The sequence below is a fragment of the Ascaphus truei genome, chromosome 2 (assembly GCF_040206685.1).
Source record: "Ascaphus truei isolate aAscTru1 chromosome 2, aAscTru1.hap1, whole genome shotgun sequence".
NCBI classification, from domain to species: Eukaryota; Metazoa; Chordata; class Amphibia; order Anura; family Ascaphidae; genus Ascaphus; species Ascaphus truei.
In genome coordinates this window covers 170,198,762-170,219,399 of record NC_134484.1, presented here as the reverse complement: position 1 = coordinate 170,219,399, position 20,638 = coordinate 170,198,762, and the positions used below count along the sequence as shown (strand labels likewise).

Here is a 20,638-nt window from a genome sequence, read left to right as displayed (position 1 = left end):
TTATCACTTATAATCAGAAATACAATATATTGTTTTATCTGGGTATTTGCATGTTACAGGATCAACAGATTGACTAGGTAAAGTAGGGGTCTCATGGCTGCAAAACTGGGTCAAAACCCAGCACCTGATTTAGGAAAGAAAAGGAATGCCATTGATAGCAACTGTAATCTTCCCTTGGATAAAATTGGATAGAGTTATTTTGCACTGGTTCACCCGTCGTTTTGCACCAGGGATATTTTGGTAAATGACCCCAAGACTGGATCATTTTTTTTGTCTTTCAGCTACAACACTGGGGCAAAAAAATCCTTAATGATGAAGAAAAAAGCATTCCCATCTAAACCAGTAGAATTTTCTCCTTTGATAAATCTGGTTCTCTATTAATTCCCTAGTTTTGCAGCCAGTAAGACTTACATCAATGACTCCCAAAGTCTTCTGGCCGCAAATGTGGTGCAAATAATAGTACCATATTCATCAAAGAAAAAAAAAACTTGTTGCTCCAGTTTTTCATTTACGAGATGTTGATACATCACCTCTTACATTTTCAGATTTGGGGGATATTTTCAGCATAATTGTTTACTTTATTACCAGTCCTTCGGAAATAACGTAAAAATTACAACCGAAGGTTGAGGTTATTCAATGTTTAGAATAATTATATTAAAAATACATCATCTATATACCTGGTATTCATGTGAGATACAAATTAACAAATTAGAATAGTATTTAAATCTTGTCCAAGCACAAAAGTTTGCTACCAAAAGTTGGCAAAAGGTATGAAAACCAAAGGCCTTATGTACTAAGCTCCCAAATATGCTTTTTTGGGCTCAAAATTGGAGCACGAAAGGCACATTTTAAATTGCGCTTTTATGCTTATGTACACTACTAACATTTTAAACATTTCCTTCAGCACTGTAAAAAATTAGTTTTTTTTCATTTTTGTTTCCACGCAGAAAAGTACTGCGCTTGGCTTGCGTAGTTATGCCATACGCTTTTTAATAGTAGGTGCTCAAAAATGTTTCAATGCGCAAAGAAAAAAGAAGGGTAGAGTGTGTCAAAGTTATCACTGCTAAGTATAACCTAAAGCTAACATTGAATTTGGCATATTATTCACTGATCAAAAAAAAAAAAACCTAGATTGTCATATTAGTTAAAATCCTGAATCCTGACCCTGGTAACCAGTAGATTATGGTTACAAATTATGGCCTAGGATTACGATTGTGTTATGATCACTGTTATATTGCCGGCAGGCATCTTCGTTTGTTTTTAATAAGTTCTCAAAGAACGTGCTGCTCTAAGCATCAGCAGCATCCGCTACAGAGGTTTTGCTTTTTTCCTGTTAAATTATTATTATTTTTATAATAATAAATAGTTATGTGACATTACAAACACATCCACGTACTATCAATACTATAGCTGTGCACCATATTGCTGTCTTCTCATCCATGTATAACAAAGGGATAGAGGCTGCAATTTGGATGCCCTGTAAATAGACTATAATTAGAGTTCTAGCTCTTTATAGATCCACTTTAAGACTTGTGCGCCAGGAGTTCCTTCCATACAGTACATGCGGTCCTCAGCCTGCCAGGGGTGTTAATGGCAGATGGCAGCATCCCACTGTGGAACAACTACTAAGCCACATGCCATTTGGTCTCTTAAAACAGCATCCAGTTATCAGCAGCAGAATCACAAAGATGATTAGAACCTCGATTGAGAGATAATGGGTTGGGGAGTATCATGTTAACTAGGGGAAAACACATTTCATCAAGTGCAAAGTGAAATATGGTTGGGTAAATATTATTATTGTGTCAAAGTTTCCTCAATAAATCTAGCACTATTTTGCATCACTGCTGCTTGCACTAGGGACATTTTCACAGACTTCCCTTAATACCTTTGTTGATTACTGTAGATGTTGTTTTAAATAAAACGATAAAAGAAACTAAACCCCGTTATTTAATTTGTTGTTCCTTCACAATCTGGTGCTGTTTGTTTGCATTGATTTTTCAGCCAGGAAACATTCATAAAAGACACCTACAGGCTTACAGCTACTTCTTCATATACTTACTGTTTAATGGGGGTTATGTCAGGGGTGCGCAAATTGGGGGGGCGGCGGTTACAGGGGCCCCGCGCTTCTCCAAAGGCATTTCAATTAAATGCCGGGGATCGTGCGAGGCCTCTGTAACTTTACTTACCTTAACATTCAGTGATGCGTCGCCATGGAAACCGGTCGTCAGGGTCACGTGACGTCACGTTGCAACATGACCCCGAGGCGTCATTTGAGCCGAGTAGGGGGGGGCGCGAGCAGGGGGTGAAAGCACGCAGGGGAGCACAGGGAGAAGAGTTTGTGCACCCCTGGGTTATGTATTAAAGTATCCCAGCTGCATAACGGGGGGCATGGGGGAGCCCAAGAAAGTCTATGTATCAAAGAAAGTGTGAGGCTATTCTGGGGCAAAAGAAAAACCGCACCGAGTGTATCACAGAACAAAATTCTAATGGGCTCACTAGGCGGTCAATGTACTAAGCAGCTTTTTTGTTGCAAAATTGGCACACGGAAATCTAATTTTAAATTGTGTGCGCCTATGTATTAACCTGACATTTTCCAAACAATGTCAAAATGATTTTGGTCATTTTTTTTTTGCACACAAAACTGCGCTGTAGCATGTACCAAGTAAATTGTACTGTTAAATAATGTTTCTGTTTACCAAAAAAAAGTGTGTAAACCGTAAAATGTCTGTTTATATTCTAAACGCAGAACGAAGTCGCCAAAAATGTATTTGACGCAGCACTGATGTTTCATTATATAGGTTAAGAAAATGTATTATTTTCACAGTATGGCTATTATAAATAATATGACACTAATAATGTAGATTTACTAATACTAGTTACGAAGGGAAAAAAATAGACATCATTCTATTGTATCAATCAGGTAATCAACATTATGGATGCGTAAAAATGTATTTCCAACAATGAACTATGTGTCACACATAAGAAGTCTTCATACATAGAATGCACATTTTCTGAAGGTTTCTATTAGGCTGAGTCCCCTCTGGCGCTGAGCGCGCTCATGCATGGAGAGCGCTACCATTGCGGGTAGTTGAGCGCGTGGGTAAGTATAGGTTTTTTGTTTACTTAAGCGCCGAGCGCGGGTGAGAGCGCGGGTGAGAGTGTGTGCCCGCGCACGAGCACAGCGTGAGCAGGGACTTACATATAGCTATATATGCAAATAACCGCCACAAGCGCCGACCGCTCAGCGCTAGCGGGGATGCAGCCTTACGTTTTAGCACTACACAAAAATGTTTTTAAATATAAAGTTAGCGCATAGGACTTTTTCTTTGCTTTCTGCGGTGCACACGAATGCAAAGGTTTTACCCCGATACATTATTTATTTATTTATAAAATATGTTACCAGGAAGTAATACATTGAGAGTTACCTCTCGTTTTCAAGTATGTCCTGGACATAGTTAATATGACAAATATTATTATGGTTAAAAATACATTGGGGTCTGTCTATTAGTGTCTCCCTGCTGAATAATTCGGACAATAAAAGTGCACAATGTTTCGCTTTCAAATGCACCCGTTTTGCAGCCAGGAGATATTAATTTAACAGATTTCGAATGGTGTTATGAATAAATGGGGGTTATTCAATAAACTGTGGTAGTGACAATCAGTCTTAGCATTATCACACAGAAACTCCATTGAAATCAATGGGAGTTTCTTCGCAATAGTGCCCAGACTGGCACTGTAACCGTTTAATGAATAGTCCCAAAAGTCTCCAGGTTGCAAAACTGGCGTAAAAAGAAAAATAACACCAGATTTACTAAGGAAACTGGTTCAAATACTTTGAATTGGATTTTTTATTTCGTTAATCGGCTACAATTTTTTTTTACTATTGCACCCCTTATTGTCCTAGTTTTTGCAGCAATATATGTGGCACCCCAGCAACAATTGGACAAAGTAACATACAACACACACTGTACCCCCTTTCCCTGTCACATACAGCTACACCAATTATTAATATAAGAAGGGTAAGAATAACACAGCACTTTAACTGCTTCTGCCAGCCTTATTTCTGTATGAATAAATCCCCTCTGTATGTTGGCTGCACAAAGCTGCCCTGTGCTTCTAAACATGCAACGCTTTGGAAATACTTCAGTGCAACTTTTTACAGCTTGAAATCACTAAGGAGCCTTATCTTTCATCTTCATACCCAGCTAACAAAGTGCAATGGTACTAAGTGGCAATGACACCACTATTTTTGTTTAAGAAAAAAAAAGGGGAAATGGTTTAACTTATTTTAGCAATAAAGAAGTATGTGCAAAAGGTCATCTTAAAAGATATTACCCCTTGTCTCTCCTGCCTTCAAACGCAAGATTACTAAATTGCATGATAATCTACATGGGCCTACTGCATTCACTGTATAATGCTACTGTAATCAAGACAGCAATTATCAAAGAGAAGGTTATTTGTGTGGCATATACTGATAATTTAGACCAGCAAATAAAGGCAAAACAGAGGCAGGGTGTGTGGATAACCAGTGAATGTATTCATCAGGTTTTTAGCCTCTCAAGGTACACTTCAGATCAATTGTTGCTCATTTCAGTTGCTGAGTTTATGAGTCTCCACTGAAGTTTATTAGGACCCTACAGTATATAATTGACATTAACTTGTAAAGAGGTAGAGTTTGAGGAGACTACTGTGTATTGACGACTTTGTAATAAACAAAGCACTGAAGACTTGGTTCACCATGTGTTCTATTATATCCAAACTCCTGAGAGCATTTTTGCCCTTGACCGATTTTGCGGTCAGAGAGGACAGCATTGGAAGCTTGGTTATTCCTTGGAATATATCTCCAAGACCTCTCCAGGATGAACTGAGATGCCTCCATCCCCATGAAAATGTTTCCCATTTGGGATTCTACCAGTAACCCATGGTGACCTGCCTATCTAGCCCTTTATTTTACTTGCAGCATTTATAATAATATATGTACGTAAAATATGTTATCAGGAAAGATAACATCACATTTGTGTATGCCCTCAGATACAAATTAAAAGCACATATGGGTGATATTGCATAATGGTGGTGACAACTTCTTGGTGCCTTCTTGCCTGGTAATATGATTTGGTCCCACATGGTAACATGACATGGTAATAACTAACCCAAGTGATCATTACTGCATTGGTACCACAGTATGACCCCTTCGCAATGTGTGCGACTTATTGTCACAGTGGCACGGTGAGCACTTGCATGTTTCCCCCAGGAGCTCCTAGTTGTGAGTCTCTCTCAAACAAACCTTTGTCCCCGCCGAGATCCTCGCCCTGGTTATACTCATACTCGAACAGATAGTCGAAATCAAGCTCCTGGTCTCCCCCCGGGGCGCTCATGCCTGAGGGTCTGACGCCTTCCCGCGGGAGATGAGTAGCCCCAGCAGCGCAGTGGCAGGCTGGCAGTGCTGTGGGTGCGGGCAGGGACGGTGTGCAGCTGTTACCGTCAGTGTGTGCTTGTCCTCCAGCTCCTCCTCAATGGGGGACCTGTTGCTGCTGCTGCTGCTGCTGCTGCTGCTGAGGCTGCCTCTGGTCCCGCCTCTCCTTTCTCTCTGCTGAGGCTTCTTCTGTCTGAATAAAGTACACTTCCCAGCTCGCCCTCTGTGCCTCTCCGCGGCGTGTGCCTGTGATTGGCAGTGCCAGGCTGGCCAGCTCCTCTGCTCCTCTCTGTTACTTTGATCTCTCCCTCTCTTGCACTGGTGGGGTGTATTTCTCCTTCTTCCTCCTCTGCTCTGGAGCTGTCTCAGGCAAGCTTTCCTCTCACTCTGTCCCTCTGGGAAATTATCTTTGTTTTGCTAGGGTCTTGCTGGGTCTCTCTCTGCTTCTCTCTTTCGTTTATCTTTAGGGGTCTCACAAGCTTGTCTATCTCATAGACTCGGGATGATATCTCTCTCCAAAACGGATACTGTCCCTCTCTCAGCATGGTCTATATAACTTCTCCATTTATACCCACCCTTCCAGGCTGGCCTCTGCCACATGCGAGCTCTCTCCCTGTCTCACCTCTCTTGCTCTGTCCCTTTCTGTGTGTATGTGTGTCCTGGTGTGTATGTGTGTCCTGGTGTCTGTCTGTCTGTCTGTCTGTCTGTCTCTCTCTCTCTCTCTCTCTCTCTCTCTCTCTCTCTCTCTCTCTCTCTCTCTCTCTCTCTCTCTCTCTCTCTCAGTCTCTCTCTCAGTCTCTCTCTCTCTCTCTATATATATATATATATATATATAAGATGGGGAGAGACAGTATTTGTGTTGAGCTTCTTCCTTCTCTCCAGTCAGTTTTCCTACCCGTGGGTGTGAATCCCACACTTGTACCCAGCAGCTAGCCCTGTGCCTGGCCAGTCAGACTCTCACCTAGATCTTTTGATGTCTCCCAGTCTCTGACACCCCTACCCCCTCTCTCTGTCTGTTGATGTTTCCGGGTTTGTATAAACACAAGAGCTCTGCCTCTTCTTCAGCTGGCTTCTCCTTAAAATAAACCTCGCGGCGCAGGGCAATACTAAAACTTATGTGTTTGTGTAAGGATGGTGTTCCTATTTCCACAGGGACCTCCTCCTCCCCCCCCCCCCTAACCCCATCCCCCGGTGACAAAGTTGTGCGACCACCCTTGGATTCTCAAACAACTAATATTTTGTTTGTTAAGGTGCCAAAAGCATCCCTTTACTACTCAGTGTGAATCCCACCCCCAGCCAGGGTCACATTGATCTGCAATGCCTCCCATTGCTTTTAGCACTTGCCTGGTTAATTGCGGGTATTTGTTAAATTGCATTATGCATGTTGTTGATCAGGAGTCTTTGTCTATGTGAAGTATTTTTTTTTACATGTTTTCCTAAACGGTAATTGTGATATTACACCCATTCTGGCAGCACGTGTGTACTGTGGTCACTGCACTCCTATCTCCCTATCTGCATAGCATCAAGATAATTCCACTTATCAGAAACCATCTTCTGCAAAGAAATTAGCTGCCTGTACTGGCTGCCCACAAGTGTTTTTGTTTAGTTGCAGCACCCACTAGTGCTAACAACTATTCCAACAACTCCTGAAAGCGAGGTGGCATTGTTATCAACTGCTGCTTCTAAAACATGTTTAAACAAATATTAGGGCTGAGCAACTAAATGTTTCAGGTCCATAATAAATAGATTACAACAACAGCCATTATTATTACTTGTATATGCCCACGTGTATTTGACTGTGCAATGTAAATGATCATTTTTATTAATGTAAGACAACATATGTTATTTGTATGACAGTGAAAGGCTACATAGCATGATGAAAACGTGGACAGACTGATTAGAACTGCTGGCTTGTTTAGGTTATTTAGGAGGGTTTGTTATTTCACGAGGGGGGAGGGGGTTATTTCTGTAGTGTCATGTGCCACAGTATTATAAATACCTGCTTAGTGTGCTTTAAATGTATGAATTCAGACGCAACCCTACTAAATGCCTCTCTCCCTTCTAGCAACCTGGATATTGAGGGCAAATAAGTGCCATTTGGTCCATCTAACCTTCTACTGCTATCAAACCGCTGTGTTTAGTTAGCTCATTTGTAATTGTAGTATACATACTGTTAGCATACACCTTGACTTCTTGTAATGAATGTGTAACTCGCGTTGCGGTAAGAATCACTTCGTGGTTAATAAGAGCCCTTAAAGACAATTCAATTCTTTCTTCCATAGCTCATTTGACCTCTCTATTCCTAAGCACCTCTTCGGTTATATCCCAACGTTACACATGGGCCCTGTCTCAAGGCAACAGGGCAAGGAATAATCCTTTTTTATTAACTTATTTACTTTTGCTATGGAGCTGGGAGCTTTGCCAACACAGCCACACAGAATATGTATATATGCAGGAAATGCAGAAGGTGCAAAATATTGAAGATGTTGAGGCAAACGCGTGGTTAAGTAAAATGGCTTATAATTTCTGTCTTTGATGTGAGATACTTCTATGTTATTTGAGCTGATTCACCATAGTGCATAGTGAAATCTGATTCATATAGTGATATGGTGCAGTACATGCGGGTTGCATTGTAAGGAGGTTTTTCAGTTGAACAAGATTTTTCTTTTTTTACATATATTCTCATCTTTCTTTAATGAATGACAGTTTCTTCAAATATATTATATATGTAAAATTGAAGAAACTGTCATTCATTAAAGAAAGATATATATTATATCCCTGGTACAAAACTAATGCAGTACTGGAGCAAAACAATTTAAATCATGTACGTCCCTATTATAAAACTAATGCAATACCGGAGAGAGAGAGAGAGAGATGACAACTTTAACGGTGTCTTTTATCAGCAAGAAAAACTGCATATTTGCCAAAGAAATAAAAGGAACGGCCTTTATCTTAATTTTGATGCATTCGGTGTTGCATTAGTTTTACACCAGGGAACTTATTGAAACGTATTCTTTCATTTGAGAGCTATTCAGTTTTGTTTCTGATTAAACAACATAGGTTTCACATCTCTGCATCCACACAGTATGTAAAACACACACACAGAAAGGAGTTACTAGCTGTATTGTCTTCTTTCCATTTATATCACCTCACCACTATTCTCCTCTTCTCCATAAAAAAAATTGTACCTCTCTGAGTGGTAACCAACAAGTGGGAATAAAAAGTATTTTATTTGATTGGGCATGTATTTGGATGCATTTCATTTAAATAATAAGCCTGTGGCAGAATTACAGTATAACTTTAAAGATAGTAGGATTGGAAACATTGTCTTTGCTGTCAATATTTGTGTGCTCATTTATAAGATTAGTGCAAACTTGGGGAAATCTGGTGCAAAACAACAAACAAAACCGGCACTAGATTTAATCAGAGAACTACACCACTTATTTCAACGGGGTTCCTTTTTTTCTCCAGTTTTGCACCAGGGAAATCTTAATAAATAACCCCCTATATTCTCTATTTAGTATCTCACGCCTATTAAACCTCAAAATGAGAAGAGCAAGACTGTTGGAAATATGTATTTCCCTAACAAAACAGCTGCTGTAATTCATCCCAATGTATTAAACAAAATAGACAATTCTTCTTTTTTTCTACATTAAAGGGAGATTTAGGAGTTAAACTGAAATAGTGGTTAGTTTGTTTCTAACAATAATAATAATTTAGCTGCACTGTTTATAGCTGGGATTCACTATCCCACAACTTCAGAGCTCTTTTTTTTTTTAAATTAACACTCAAAAACATATTGCAGTGCAGTATGAATGTGAACACAGCCATGTACTTAGAATTGCCATCATTTTAGTCATCTGGCGCTGCATTTGGCCTTCTTATGTATCCAGCCAAAACTGAAGTTGCACAGTCTGGTATACACTGGATTACATCATACCTCCTAACTGGCCTGTTTCTAAACTTTTTTTTTTGCAAGAGAGCAACATTTTTGCAAAATATCAGCTTTCATTAATAATTCCAAACTTCTGTGTAAAGCACTAATTCTTCTAAACTGCTGAGTAAAGCACTAATACATTTAGCCACTGAAATAAAGAAATTTATGTATGTTATACAACAAATAATGCATCCATTCATTCAAACTCTGGCTGTTGCCTTGGCAGAGTATTTTGCATTTATATATATACATTTGGCAACTAAATGATTGTAATAGTTGATTGTAATATTTAGTTTGAAAGTGAATATTAGTATTCATTAACTTCTGCTAATGTTAAAGCTACATATTTTTTTAAATAAAGCTCTTTAAAATCCCAAGCACACATAAAATAAAGTTGTCCTAGTGAAATGTTGTCTGATTTATGAGATACAGTTAGCCAATACAACATACTGCAGAAATCCCGGTGTAATTTCCTCCTTACATGTTGTTAAATTGTCTGCTGCAAATACAACATTATATATACTGTAGATGTTAAAGTTATAGATGTTAAAGTAATTTGGAGCAGGAGGTCAAAGCCAGTCCCAAATATTCACGAATCATATGCATATACTAAATTATGGCATGCACAGTAAGTGAATGTCAGATCTTTTATTGTACAGCAGAGAACACAAATTCAGAAGCACCATTTCGATCAGGACATGGTTCACATCAGATACTTGAGTCTTGACTTGTGTTTTTAAAGTTTCAAAGTTCTCAGTTTACATTTGCAAACGTTTCAGCAGCTGATTAATGAAGTGATATCACAAAACACAATCCAGAGAGACATGCCACAATTTGAAGTGTGGTTCAAGATCTTAAAGCAGCAACCCTCAAGGACAGGAATTCTTCCAGGGAATTTAAAAATTAAGTCCCCATAGTTCAGATTGCAGTGGTGTTCAGCTCCAGGGGGGCCTTGTTTGAAATAAGGTGTGTGTGTGTGTGTGTGTGTGTGTGTGTGTGTGTGTGTGTGTGTGTGTACAAAATGAGTAGCACGGGTAAGGTATAAGGCAGTGAGGCACTTTTATAAGCAATGCGGCACTCCATCGGTTTTCTGAACATTCATAATCCCAATGGAAGCTGGAAAATCCAGTTCACATAAGTATCTCATTACACTAATAGAAAATATCACACATTTTACAGATGTTAGCCCAAGTCATTCAAGAAGTGATTCATAGGGCCGCTGTGTGAGAGTAAAATGCTGCTGAATTAAGTCTTGGGGACTTCTTGGAGATGTAAAGGTGGAATTTACCATCTTGACATTAAAAAAAAAAAGCATGGATTGTGACATCTGGACCAAATATTTCAATTCGCCTGCTATAGGCATCTTTATATTTTATTCTAGACACAGCCGCTATTATAACACTCAGAAAAGTAAATTGTTCTTCCCCTGACACGTGTACAATGCCAAAGAAGCAGCTATAAAAGTATTATTTTTTTGGTATACAAGGGGAAGTTAAACATTTGTCTGGAAATAACAAATAAATCACGTTACTTCATCACTGTTCTTAAACACATTTGGATTTTATAACTTTTAAATGATTGCGAATGGTTTTAATTATGGGTGTGTCCAAACAGTGTTATTTACTGCTTCACCGTGATTTAAATCTGGGCAGTGGTAATGTCAGCAAGACCATCATTGTGTCAAAAAAAATCTACAGCCAAAGTTTTATATACCAGTGAATTGTAGAGGATATACTGAGAAGAAGAAAAAAATATTTGAAAGGGGGCATCTATTGGACATTCCCTTAAACAGGACCAGAATATGTCCCTGGCTCTGGTACCATGACATTATTAGACTGGAATTAGAAAGCCATGTAATGGTAATGGTAGGAGATGTGGGACAAGTAAACCTTCTGTACAGATCAGTGAAAGGAACCGCTACCTCCCAAATACACAGGGACGTCTTGGCCAAGATCAAGCAGAGGGAGGAGATGAAGAGACACCTACAGGGCGAGAAGTCCCAGACAAAATACTATCTGGTTTGGGGAAGTGCCAGGAGACACCAGGAGTGAACATAGCTTCTCTTGCACTCCCTTTATCTATAAATCTCATCTATTATTTGGTTGGCATAACACATCCATGTTTCTATGATCATCCCACTGCCAAATTCAATTAATTTGAGGTTTGGTGCTAAAGATGCCCTGGGGCAAAAAGAGCACAAGATAAACAAAAATGACTTATAATTGTATTTTTATCTTGGATATATGTGGTGTTTTTTTGTTTTTGTTTAGTTCGGGTTGGCACCTGTTCAGCACCAAGGAACCTCTCTCTCAGCCCCAAAAGTATTAAGCCTAATAAAAGCTATAGCGCTCTTACAGGCAGCAACAACGAAATGCGCTGCAATGTATTTAGTAGGGAATTGCAATTACCAAGAGGTACATTTGTTACTACTGCCAATCCAGTCATCACTTGTGAGTTGTAATACTTAAAAGTAATGTCCCCTGTGAATTACTGGTCACCTTGCTCCGGAGTGCCTTACTGCATCATCGTGCAATTAGGAATACAAATGAACTTGGCCACACAGACACAACCATCTATTAAATCCCAGCAGACACAATGCCAAGGCACATTATTATCACCAAGATCAGCATCTGATTCCTCAAGGTGACATTAGCTCGCGACAGTCCATCTTCTGACAGCCTGACTGCATTCAACCCAGGCATGGGATGGACATGACAGCAAAACGATGTCACATTAAAAATGACAAGTTACCTAGACAACTTCATAAAGAAAAAGTTTGTGCCCAATACACCCCCCCCCCCCAACAACTAATAATTTAAAGAGTTTACGCAGAGCAAAGTTCTCTCATGTACCCCTAACCTGTGCTGTATGTCTGACACACACACACACACACACACACACACACACACACACACACACACACACACACACACACACACACACACACACGTGCCCCTGTCAGGCAGTACCTTCCTCCGCTGACTTCATGGTGCTGCTGATGAATGGGTAGAAGGGCTGCAAATCCAGGGTGTCTCTCCAGCAGGCTGGAAACAGCGGACCAAGTGGAAGACTGGAAGGAGCTGCTGCTGCGGCTGCTGCTGCTGCTGCTACACTGGTGCGTGGCATCCACCCGGCAGTCCCAGCTACTATGTGCTTGCTTTGTTTACCTCTTTGCTGTTCTTTTTCCACCTGATGAGGAGCGAGGAGGCTGAACTGATGTGTGGATGTGAAAGGCAGACGGGTTGTCAGTGACTTGATGCAATATCACAGGATGGTCTCCTATATCAAAGTGTCTTATTGTATATTACACTCTTCTCTGATATACCATGCTATATTCCACTACACTGCTCTACAGAGTGTCCAATCTCATGCTACACTGTCCTATGTCTCAAACCCTACTTTTCTATTATAAACAATCCTGTGATTTTTCTGTGTGACACTATCCTACTCAATGCTATGCCAAACACTGCCCAGTTCTGCAGAGCGCTGAGAGCAGCTCTTGCATTGGTACATGTGTGTGTCAGTGTGTGAATGTGTCAGTGTGTTAAAGTGTGGCTTGAGCTGCATGCACTTCTGTGAATCCCTGTCATGAGGAGTGAATGAGTGAGGAGCTTAGGGAGTGTGTGACTTCTCTCTCTCTCTTCCTCTCTCTAGCTGTTTGTGTGAGGCTGGGAGTTAAGCAGAGTCTCAAAGTCTCTCTCTGACGCAGACCGGCTATGTGCCTGCTGCCTTTTTAAAGCTGGAAAACACCCCCCCCCCCCCCCCCACACACACACACACACACACACACCACCTTCCTCCCTCTCCCTCCCTTTCCCCCCTTCTGCACCTCCCCCCGCCCATAGGGCAGTGACGCGCAGGACCTGCTGCTCCTCTCCGCTGTCTGCAAGAGGCTGCACCAGGCAGCAGAGTGGCGGAGGGGAGTGCCTGTGCCATGCACACACTGCTAGTGCACAGCTGCAGGAGTAGTGCAAAGGGAGTGAGGTGGCAAAGCCGCATCTAAGGTTGTCATTTCTTCTCCAGATTGATCAGGAGACTTCAAGGACCTCATCTCCCACCACCACCACCGTTATCCTGACTTTGAAAATCAGTTGCTTTACCATAACTTGAGGTCATAGGATACTCAGTGATGAAGTGATGAAGTGACTATCTCACCAGGTTTAAAGTTATTGATGTTGTTTATTGCTAAGCCAGCTGTAACCCTATCTGAAGAGTCAAATGTAGGTTTGTATTAAAGGAGCACTTTATGCAATATCCTACATGAGTGTTTAAAAAATTAAACCCTTAATGTCATTTTTAATGAGTTTTAATATATCGAGCATCCTTTGATTTCTATAGCAGGTTTTAGCCCACCTCCACAGCAGTGCAAGATATTTGCAATACTTTCCTGTTTGTGATAATTTGTTGCCAATATTCCCAGCAGTTTGAGCTGCAAACTGTAACAATAGATAATGTTACCTTATTAACATAATAATACAGTATAGCTGCTGAGTTAGGCCGCGCGTGCAGTGCTGTGCTGGCGACAGCGACGCGACCGATGACGTCACCCGTCGCCGTCACCCGTCGCCGTCACCATTAGCGAAAGTTGTAATTATGTTTTTAGCAATGTCGCTGGCGACAAGTCCAGTGACGTCACTAAAAGGGCGAGCCGCGCAATTTGATTGGTTTAGAGAGAGTCACATGTGGCGACTGTTTCTAAAAAAATCTAATTTGCCCGGCTTCAAAATCTTTGGTCGCGACATCGCTCCGTCGCGCTTACTATAAGCGCTTGCGACGGAATCAATTTATTTGTTTCGGAGCGACGTGTCGCCGTTGCTGTCGCAAGGCACTATAAGCGCCGCCTTACACTAACAGAAGGATTGATTGAAACTGAAAGGCGCCCACTTAGTGAACCCTGGGAAGCAGGATCTTTGTTGATCGATCATTGGAGAACGTATCGATTGGCAGCTTAGGTAATTCGTTTTCAATAAAGGTAATCAAAGGCCTGGATTGTGTCTTTAACTTAGCCGGCTCCAAAACTTTGGATGGTTATTTAATGAGCTAGAGAGCACAACATGCATCAAATAATAATTATTTTGACCCATCTGGGACTTTTTGATTGATACTTTCTTGTACCAGGTTTGCAGCTGGTAGATTTCAATAGCACCCATAGGTCTGGTCATGCCTTTGACAAAATTAACACTACTAAGTCAATTCTCTGTTATTCAACAAGTACAGTAAGAAGCAAGACACATTAAATGGAAATATATATAAATAAGGCTTGCATGTTAAAGTCATTATGTAAAGTCATAGGCTTCCCCGGCTGTGGAAATTTGGATAAAAAGACAAACTGGCAGCCAAGAGAAAGGAAAATCCCATTCTGCTAAATTACTTACAGATTCAGTGGATTCGATTTCAGGCTTTGAGATTTGTTATTATTGTGTGTATTCTGTAAAAATCTAACTAGTGTCACATAGTATGGTCATCAGTCACTCTCAACATGTACAAAAGTTGGACTAAGAGGAAGGGTAGTCTTGTGTGTAACACATTGCCCTGAAAAAGTGGGAAACCCTGGTATAAGAACCTCTTGCTTGCTATTTCTACACTGGCAGTGTTAAACAAACAGAATAATTAGGTTTATTAAAAGTGTGTTTACTAAGTTTGCCCTTCCTGCCCCACTCTGAGTTAGTTAATTTGATAACCATAGTCACTCCTTCAAGAGTCGCCGTGTATACATCCCCATAATGATACATATGTGGCCCTCTTTCCCCTACCCTCTGGGAAATGGCCTTGCTACCGGGTATTCTGTGGCTGCTGTTGTCATACCTGCGAGGCAAAAAGAAGGCTGGAGATCTCTGCGGTGGTGTGGGGAGTATCAGGACAGGTTCGCGGTGGTTAGCGGTGGTTAGTGCCTCTAGTTCAAGAGGATCCTGAGGTTTCAGGATGCAACTCATGGACACTTCTTTTCTTTAGTCATTGCCATGCTTCAAGGACTGCACCAGTTGTTGCTTTGACTGAAGTTTATTGGCAGTAGTATTTGTATTACATTCACTGGACCATTATCACTGTACCCTACCCCTTTTTGGACTAGGCCTCAGTCACTTCTCTAGCATAAGACCTCTCTGCAGTATCTGTTCTCTGGCATCTCTTCCAGAAGAACATCCTTCTCAAATCACTATCCCAGACAGAACTAACTCACACTCACTGCTCGACACTATATAGACGAACAACCCCACCTTCCCTGGGAAGTGGCTACTAAGCCAGCCTATTCTTGTCATAGGCCCCCCTTACTTCAGTGAGAGGCCACTATAACTTTATTGTTCATACCTGCTGAACAATTTAACATTTCACACACTGAACATTACAACGGATCCCCTCAGGAATCATGCCCACACTGCCCACCTTTATAGGGACTTACAGTGAGGTCAGGGCCAGGAAAATGTTAGTCCAAGGAGACTTGGCTACACTCTCCCTTTGGTTTTAAATTGCCTTCTGTCCGCGCAGAAGGCATACCATCTACCATACAGTTATACATTGAACATTGAAATGCAATAACCAAAGTTAACAGGGTACACAGTACAATAAAACAGTCAATAGTAATGAGCAGGGTCAGGTTTAAGCACCATGTTCCTGTCACTGTCATAAATGGTCAACGAGTAATATTGCTTGCGGTCATCCTTGGTGATGCATTCAACCCTATCTAGATGTATGTTGCGGCCGATGTGCCAAGTTTTGTTCAGGAAAGCAAACCTCTCTTCTCTTTTATAAGCACTGCCTACGTGTTGCATTATGTGTTCCATAATAGCTTCACGCACCCACTCTTCCCTGCGCATTTCTGCCTGGCGCATTAGAGCCTCAGCACCCTATCGGCGCGACTAGATTTGGTTAAACTATGTCCGTATGCCTGGCCTGGTAGGACCCAGTACACTGGTCCTTCCCACATTGGCTCGCTAGTTGAGACTGCTCCTGGTTGTTTGGAGAAAAGGCCTTCCTCCAATTTAGTGCAACAGTCACGCATAACCTCTGCTTGTTGCTCCGCAGAGAAATACTCATCTTGCCACCAATGGTCGGTATGTGATCCCCTTGTTAACAAGAACCTTGAGCATTTTAAATGAGGCACATATACCCTAAAATTCGGATCCCACAAGCGTAAGTCATCGGTGTCAGTCACATTCGTCACTGTTAGTCACATTTGAGGTACTCATTGGGCCAGGAACAGCTACCGTCTTTACTGCAGGAATGGCCACTGTCATAACAGGCGTAACCGGTCGGGACAACCGGGTTTAAACATTATGGTCACCACTCGCTTCCTTGGGAGTATATGTCGGCTAGGGGAGCGATTAGTGGGAGGGGTTCGGACTAAACGATAATACGGGGCAGAGCTGAGCGAGTCCCGGGCTCCAAAGTCCAAAGTATCGGGTGGAGCTGAGCGACTAGTTCCCACGGAACCGGCAACCAGCGAGGCTGTCCTGGTTAGGGTTTTTAGCATGCCACGCCCAAGAGCGTGCACAACCTCTCCAGGGGGCTTGGGCAACGGTTTCCCTTGCCTCGGTCTCCAAAGAACAGCGTAGTTGGTCCGACTCCTGCTTCCGGACTCAGCAGTGCTGCAAGAATAGTTCCCCAGGAGGGGTAATCACCACCACAGAAGCAGGAACTGGCGTTGAGACAGGAGGATCAGCATCGACGGTTGTCTCCATCGCAGGGTCCTCTTCGATGATCACATCATCTGGGCTGTATGGGCATAAGGGTGGGCCACGTAAGCCATAACTCGGTCGCGTGCTTGACAAACAGCCCAGCACTTAAGTCGGAGCTGGGTTATCCCTCCAGGAATGTCGGTTGGGGGAAGGTCGTCATCAGGCATCGGGACATCCAAGTAGGAACCAAGGCTCGTGACGGACGATAGGGTCATAGATTTGGAATCGATGGAGGTCATGCCCGACCTCTCTTCGATGGTCGCACCCTCGTCTGGCAGATCCTGCGCCAGTCCAGCATTGGAAGATCTCTCCAACGGCGAGTAGAATGGCAAAGGCATAGCAGGCCCAGCTTGGCCTGATCTTGTCAGGCATCGGCAAGCCTCTTCCAAAGTGTGGATTTGAGCTTGGGTAAGTACAGCAGCAGGAGACTTGCTTGGCCGCACCCTGGCCAGGGTAGGCACAGGTAGAGCTGTGAAGGTAACTTCTCCCGCAGGGCTGGAGGGACTTCTAGCATCGGTTCTTAGCACTCCCAGCGACCGCGCCCCAGAGTCAGTACTGAGCGAACGGCTAATCCCGCTTATGAGATCGGGACTCGCCAATTGCGGGAGCATGGTCCAGTAGTCGAGCCACCTCCACCAATCTCTGGATGACTTCAGCAATGGCAGTAAGGTGAGCAGACGTCTCCGATCCAGAATCCTGGAAACGGAGATAGGGTGTGGTACATTCGGAGCACTGGAAAGCGGATCCCAGCGCAGGCTTCACCCGCGCACACTGCGGGCAGACTAGGCGAAGCGTGTTGTCCCCATCTTGGGGTAACACTATTAACCCTCCAGGCAGAATGAAGCGCACGTCTTTTTCTTCCATCGTCGAAGGCAGGTAAGGGAGTACACGCACGTCTGTACTGTAAAGCTACCACGTCAAGTGAAGTTGGATCTCCACACTCACGCAGGCAGCAGAAGGATATGCCCATAGCTCCTCCCTTTGGTTTTAAGAACAGCCACTAGGGAAGCAGGGTGTAACTTGGTGTTTGCATCAATCCCAGATATTTTGGCTAGAAGGGCGCGGTCAGGTTCCGCGCCAAACCTAGGAGGTTTTGCAGAACATATTTTGCAACTTTAGCTTCTTGCACAAGCTGTCATGCCGTCTCCCGGTGAGCGGGAACCACCATTTTGAGTTAGAAAAGTACAGTTCTTAAAGCACAGTCTTTAAAGCACAATAATTGCAGCAGATGCCCGCAAATACAGACACAATTGAGCAGGGTAGCATGGGTGCACAGGGTCCCTGACGGAGCCTCAGGAGCCCATCCCCAAGGGTGCTTGGTTGATTAGGGTTAGGGTACCTCCTCCCCGGTGGAGCCTCAGGTATGCCCCAATAGAATTCCTTTCTTTCTTTCTCATGGAGGGTAGCCATGTTCCCCGGCAGAGCCTCGGGGTACGCCCCAACATAGTATTTTATAGGAGAAGGGTTACCACATTCCCCGGTGGAGCCTCGGGTTACGCCGAAACAATTTGTAGCAGTAGCTGGCTAGCCACGTTCCCCGGTGGAGCCTCGGGGTACGCCCCAACAATTTGTAGCAGTAGCTGGGTAGCTACGTTCCCCGATGGAGCCTCGGGGTATGCCCCAATAATTTGTAGCAGTAGCTAGGTAGCCACGTTCCCTGGTGGAGCCTCAGGGTATGCCCCAACACTTTTCCTTGGTATAAGGGCTGTGGGTGACCCCCTTCCAGGTGACGCCTCGGGAAGCTGTACCCAACATCACCCAGAGAAGTGCAGTGCATCGCTGCCAACTTTAAACCCCAGTCCAGATAGTGTACAAGTCCATAAAACAGAAGCATGGCTCTGATCTCTGCTGCAAAAACGTATGCTGATGCCTATCTCAGCAGCACTTCCAAATGTAGCCCTCTTACCCCTACCCTCTGGGAAATGGTCTTTCTACCGGTGTATTCTGTGGCTGTTGTGGTCATACCTGAGGCAAACAGGAGGACGGAGATCTCTGCGGTGGTGTGGGGAGTATCAGGACAGTCTCACAGTGATTTCCTCAGTGATCAGCGCCTCCAGTCCAAGAGGATCCTGAGGTTTCAGGATGCACCTCATGGACACTTCTTTCCTTTAATCATTGCCAAGCTTCAAGGACTACACCAGTTGTTGCTTTGACTGAAGTTTATTGGCAGTAGTATTTGTAGTACATTCACTGGATCATTATCACTGTACCCTACCCCTTTTGGACTAGGCCTCAGTCACTTCTCTAGCAGAAGACCTCTCTGCAGTATCTGTTCTCTGGCATCTCTTCCAGAAGAACATCCTTCTCAAATCACTATCCCAGACAGAACTAACTCACACTCACTGCTCGACACTATATAGAAGAACACCCCCACCTTCCCTGGGGAGTGGCTACTAAGCTGAACAATGTAACATTTCACACACTGAACATTTTAAAGGATCCCCTCAGGAATCATGCCCACACTGCCCACCTTTATAGGGACAGTGAGGTAATGGCCAGGAAAAGGTTAGTCCAAGGAGACTTGGCTACACATATAACAAAATACAACAGAGGTCTGGAGGTACAAAGCCTGTGGCTTTTATTAAAATAGATTGCATAACCCGATGAGTTCCAACCCTGCCAGAATGTTCAACCACCGGGTAAAGGCCAATGGTATAAAAACCAATGGCCTACAAGACTCACCGAGCCGTGCACCGCCCCGGCCCAGCCAATAAGCGACAATGGGCCCCAGGAACCCAAAGCACAATGGTTCCTGCCCACTCGCCACCCCCAGACACCAGAGGGCTTTTCCGCACCATATAGGCAACAACACACCACGAAATACCCACCTCAAAAACATAAACAGACATGAATTTTTTTCTTCTTGTTTTCTCCTTATATTTTTACAAATACAACATTAACAGTAAAACAGTATAGAGCATAACAAAGGGACATGTGGGCAGGACTTTCCTGGCAGGGCGCAAACTGACTTCCTGACCCTGCACAGGATTTAAATAACTTTCCCCCCGGCCCCTCCGCTCCTTCACCATCTGACCTGGAGACGGGGAGTATCCAGCCCAACAAAAGGGAAAAGGGTGTGTGGAAGGGGGGGAGCCTAGGCCTAGCGGTTATGGGCCCTGTTGCCTAGGGGGCTCAAGGCTACTTTTTTATTTCATTTTTTTACTATATAGGAAGTTGCATATGATTGTTTTTTTATGTGCTTGTTTTATTATGGAAGTATGGCCCACAACTATTTTTTGTGTCTCTGATTGAGACCCTAACTTTTTGGGGGATTTATGTAGGAATAACTTTGTGTGTCAACTCAGCCATTATATTCACAAACTATTTCACTTATACCAAGGCACAAAAAGCAAAAAAAATAAAAAAAATGAAAAATCATTATTACACAGCACTAAAAAAAACTCAGTACTGCACAACGATTGAAATAAAAACCTCAATATTGTCTCAAGTGGGACTGCCCCTTTAGTGGAATCATTTTAATTGAATGCTTCAAAGTGAATAAGATACCAAGTGAATAATTTGGTGTCCTAAGCAGTTCCTTATTTTGCTTGGCTCTAATGTAACAGATATGACTCCCTGTCTGCCTGCCTCAGAAGTAGTTATACAGATGTAGCA

At 42.9% G+C, this 20,638-nt stretch overlaps 1 protein-coding gene across 10 annotated transcripts in view; it reads right to left on the bottom strand.

Moving 5' to 3' along the window:
* The window catches only part of NFATC1 (nuclear factor of activated T cells 1), a 256,254-nt gene that overhangs the window by 204,260 nt on the left and 31,356 nt on the right, over positions 1-20,638 (bottom strand). For 5 of the 10 annotated variants that reach the window (XM_075585522.1, XM_075585518.1, XM_075585521.1 and 2 more), the window contains exon 1: positions 12,320-13,072. The exons of 2 other annotated variants lie outside the window; for them this stretch is intronic. In XM_075585522.1, the coding sequence (XP_075441637.1) occupies positions 12,320-12,476 (157 nt within the window). In that variant the 5' untranslated portion in view covers positions 12,477-13,072. 3 more of the 10 variants (XM_075585526.1, XM_075585519.1, XM_075585524.1) reach the window with 2 other exon arrangements.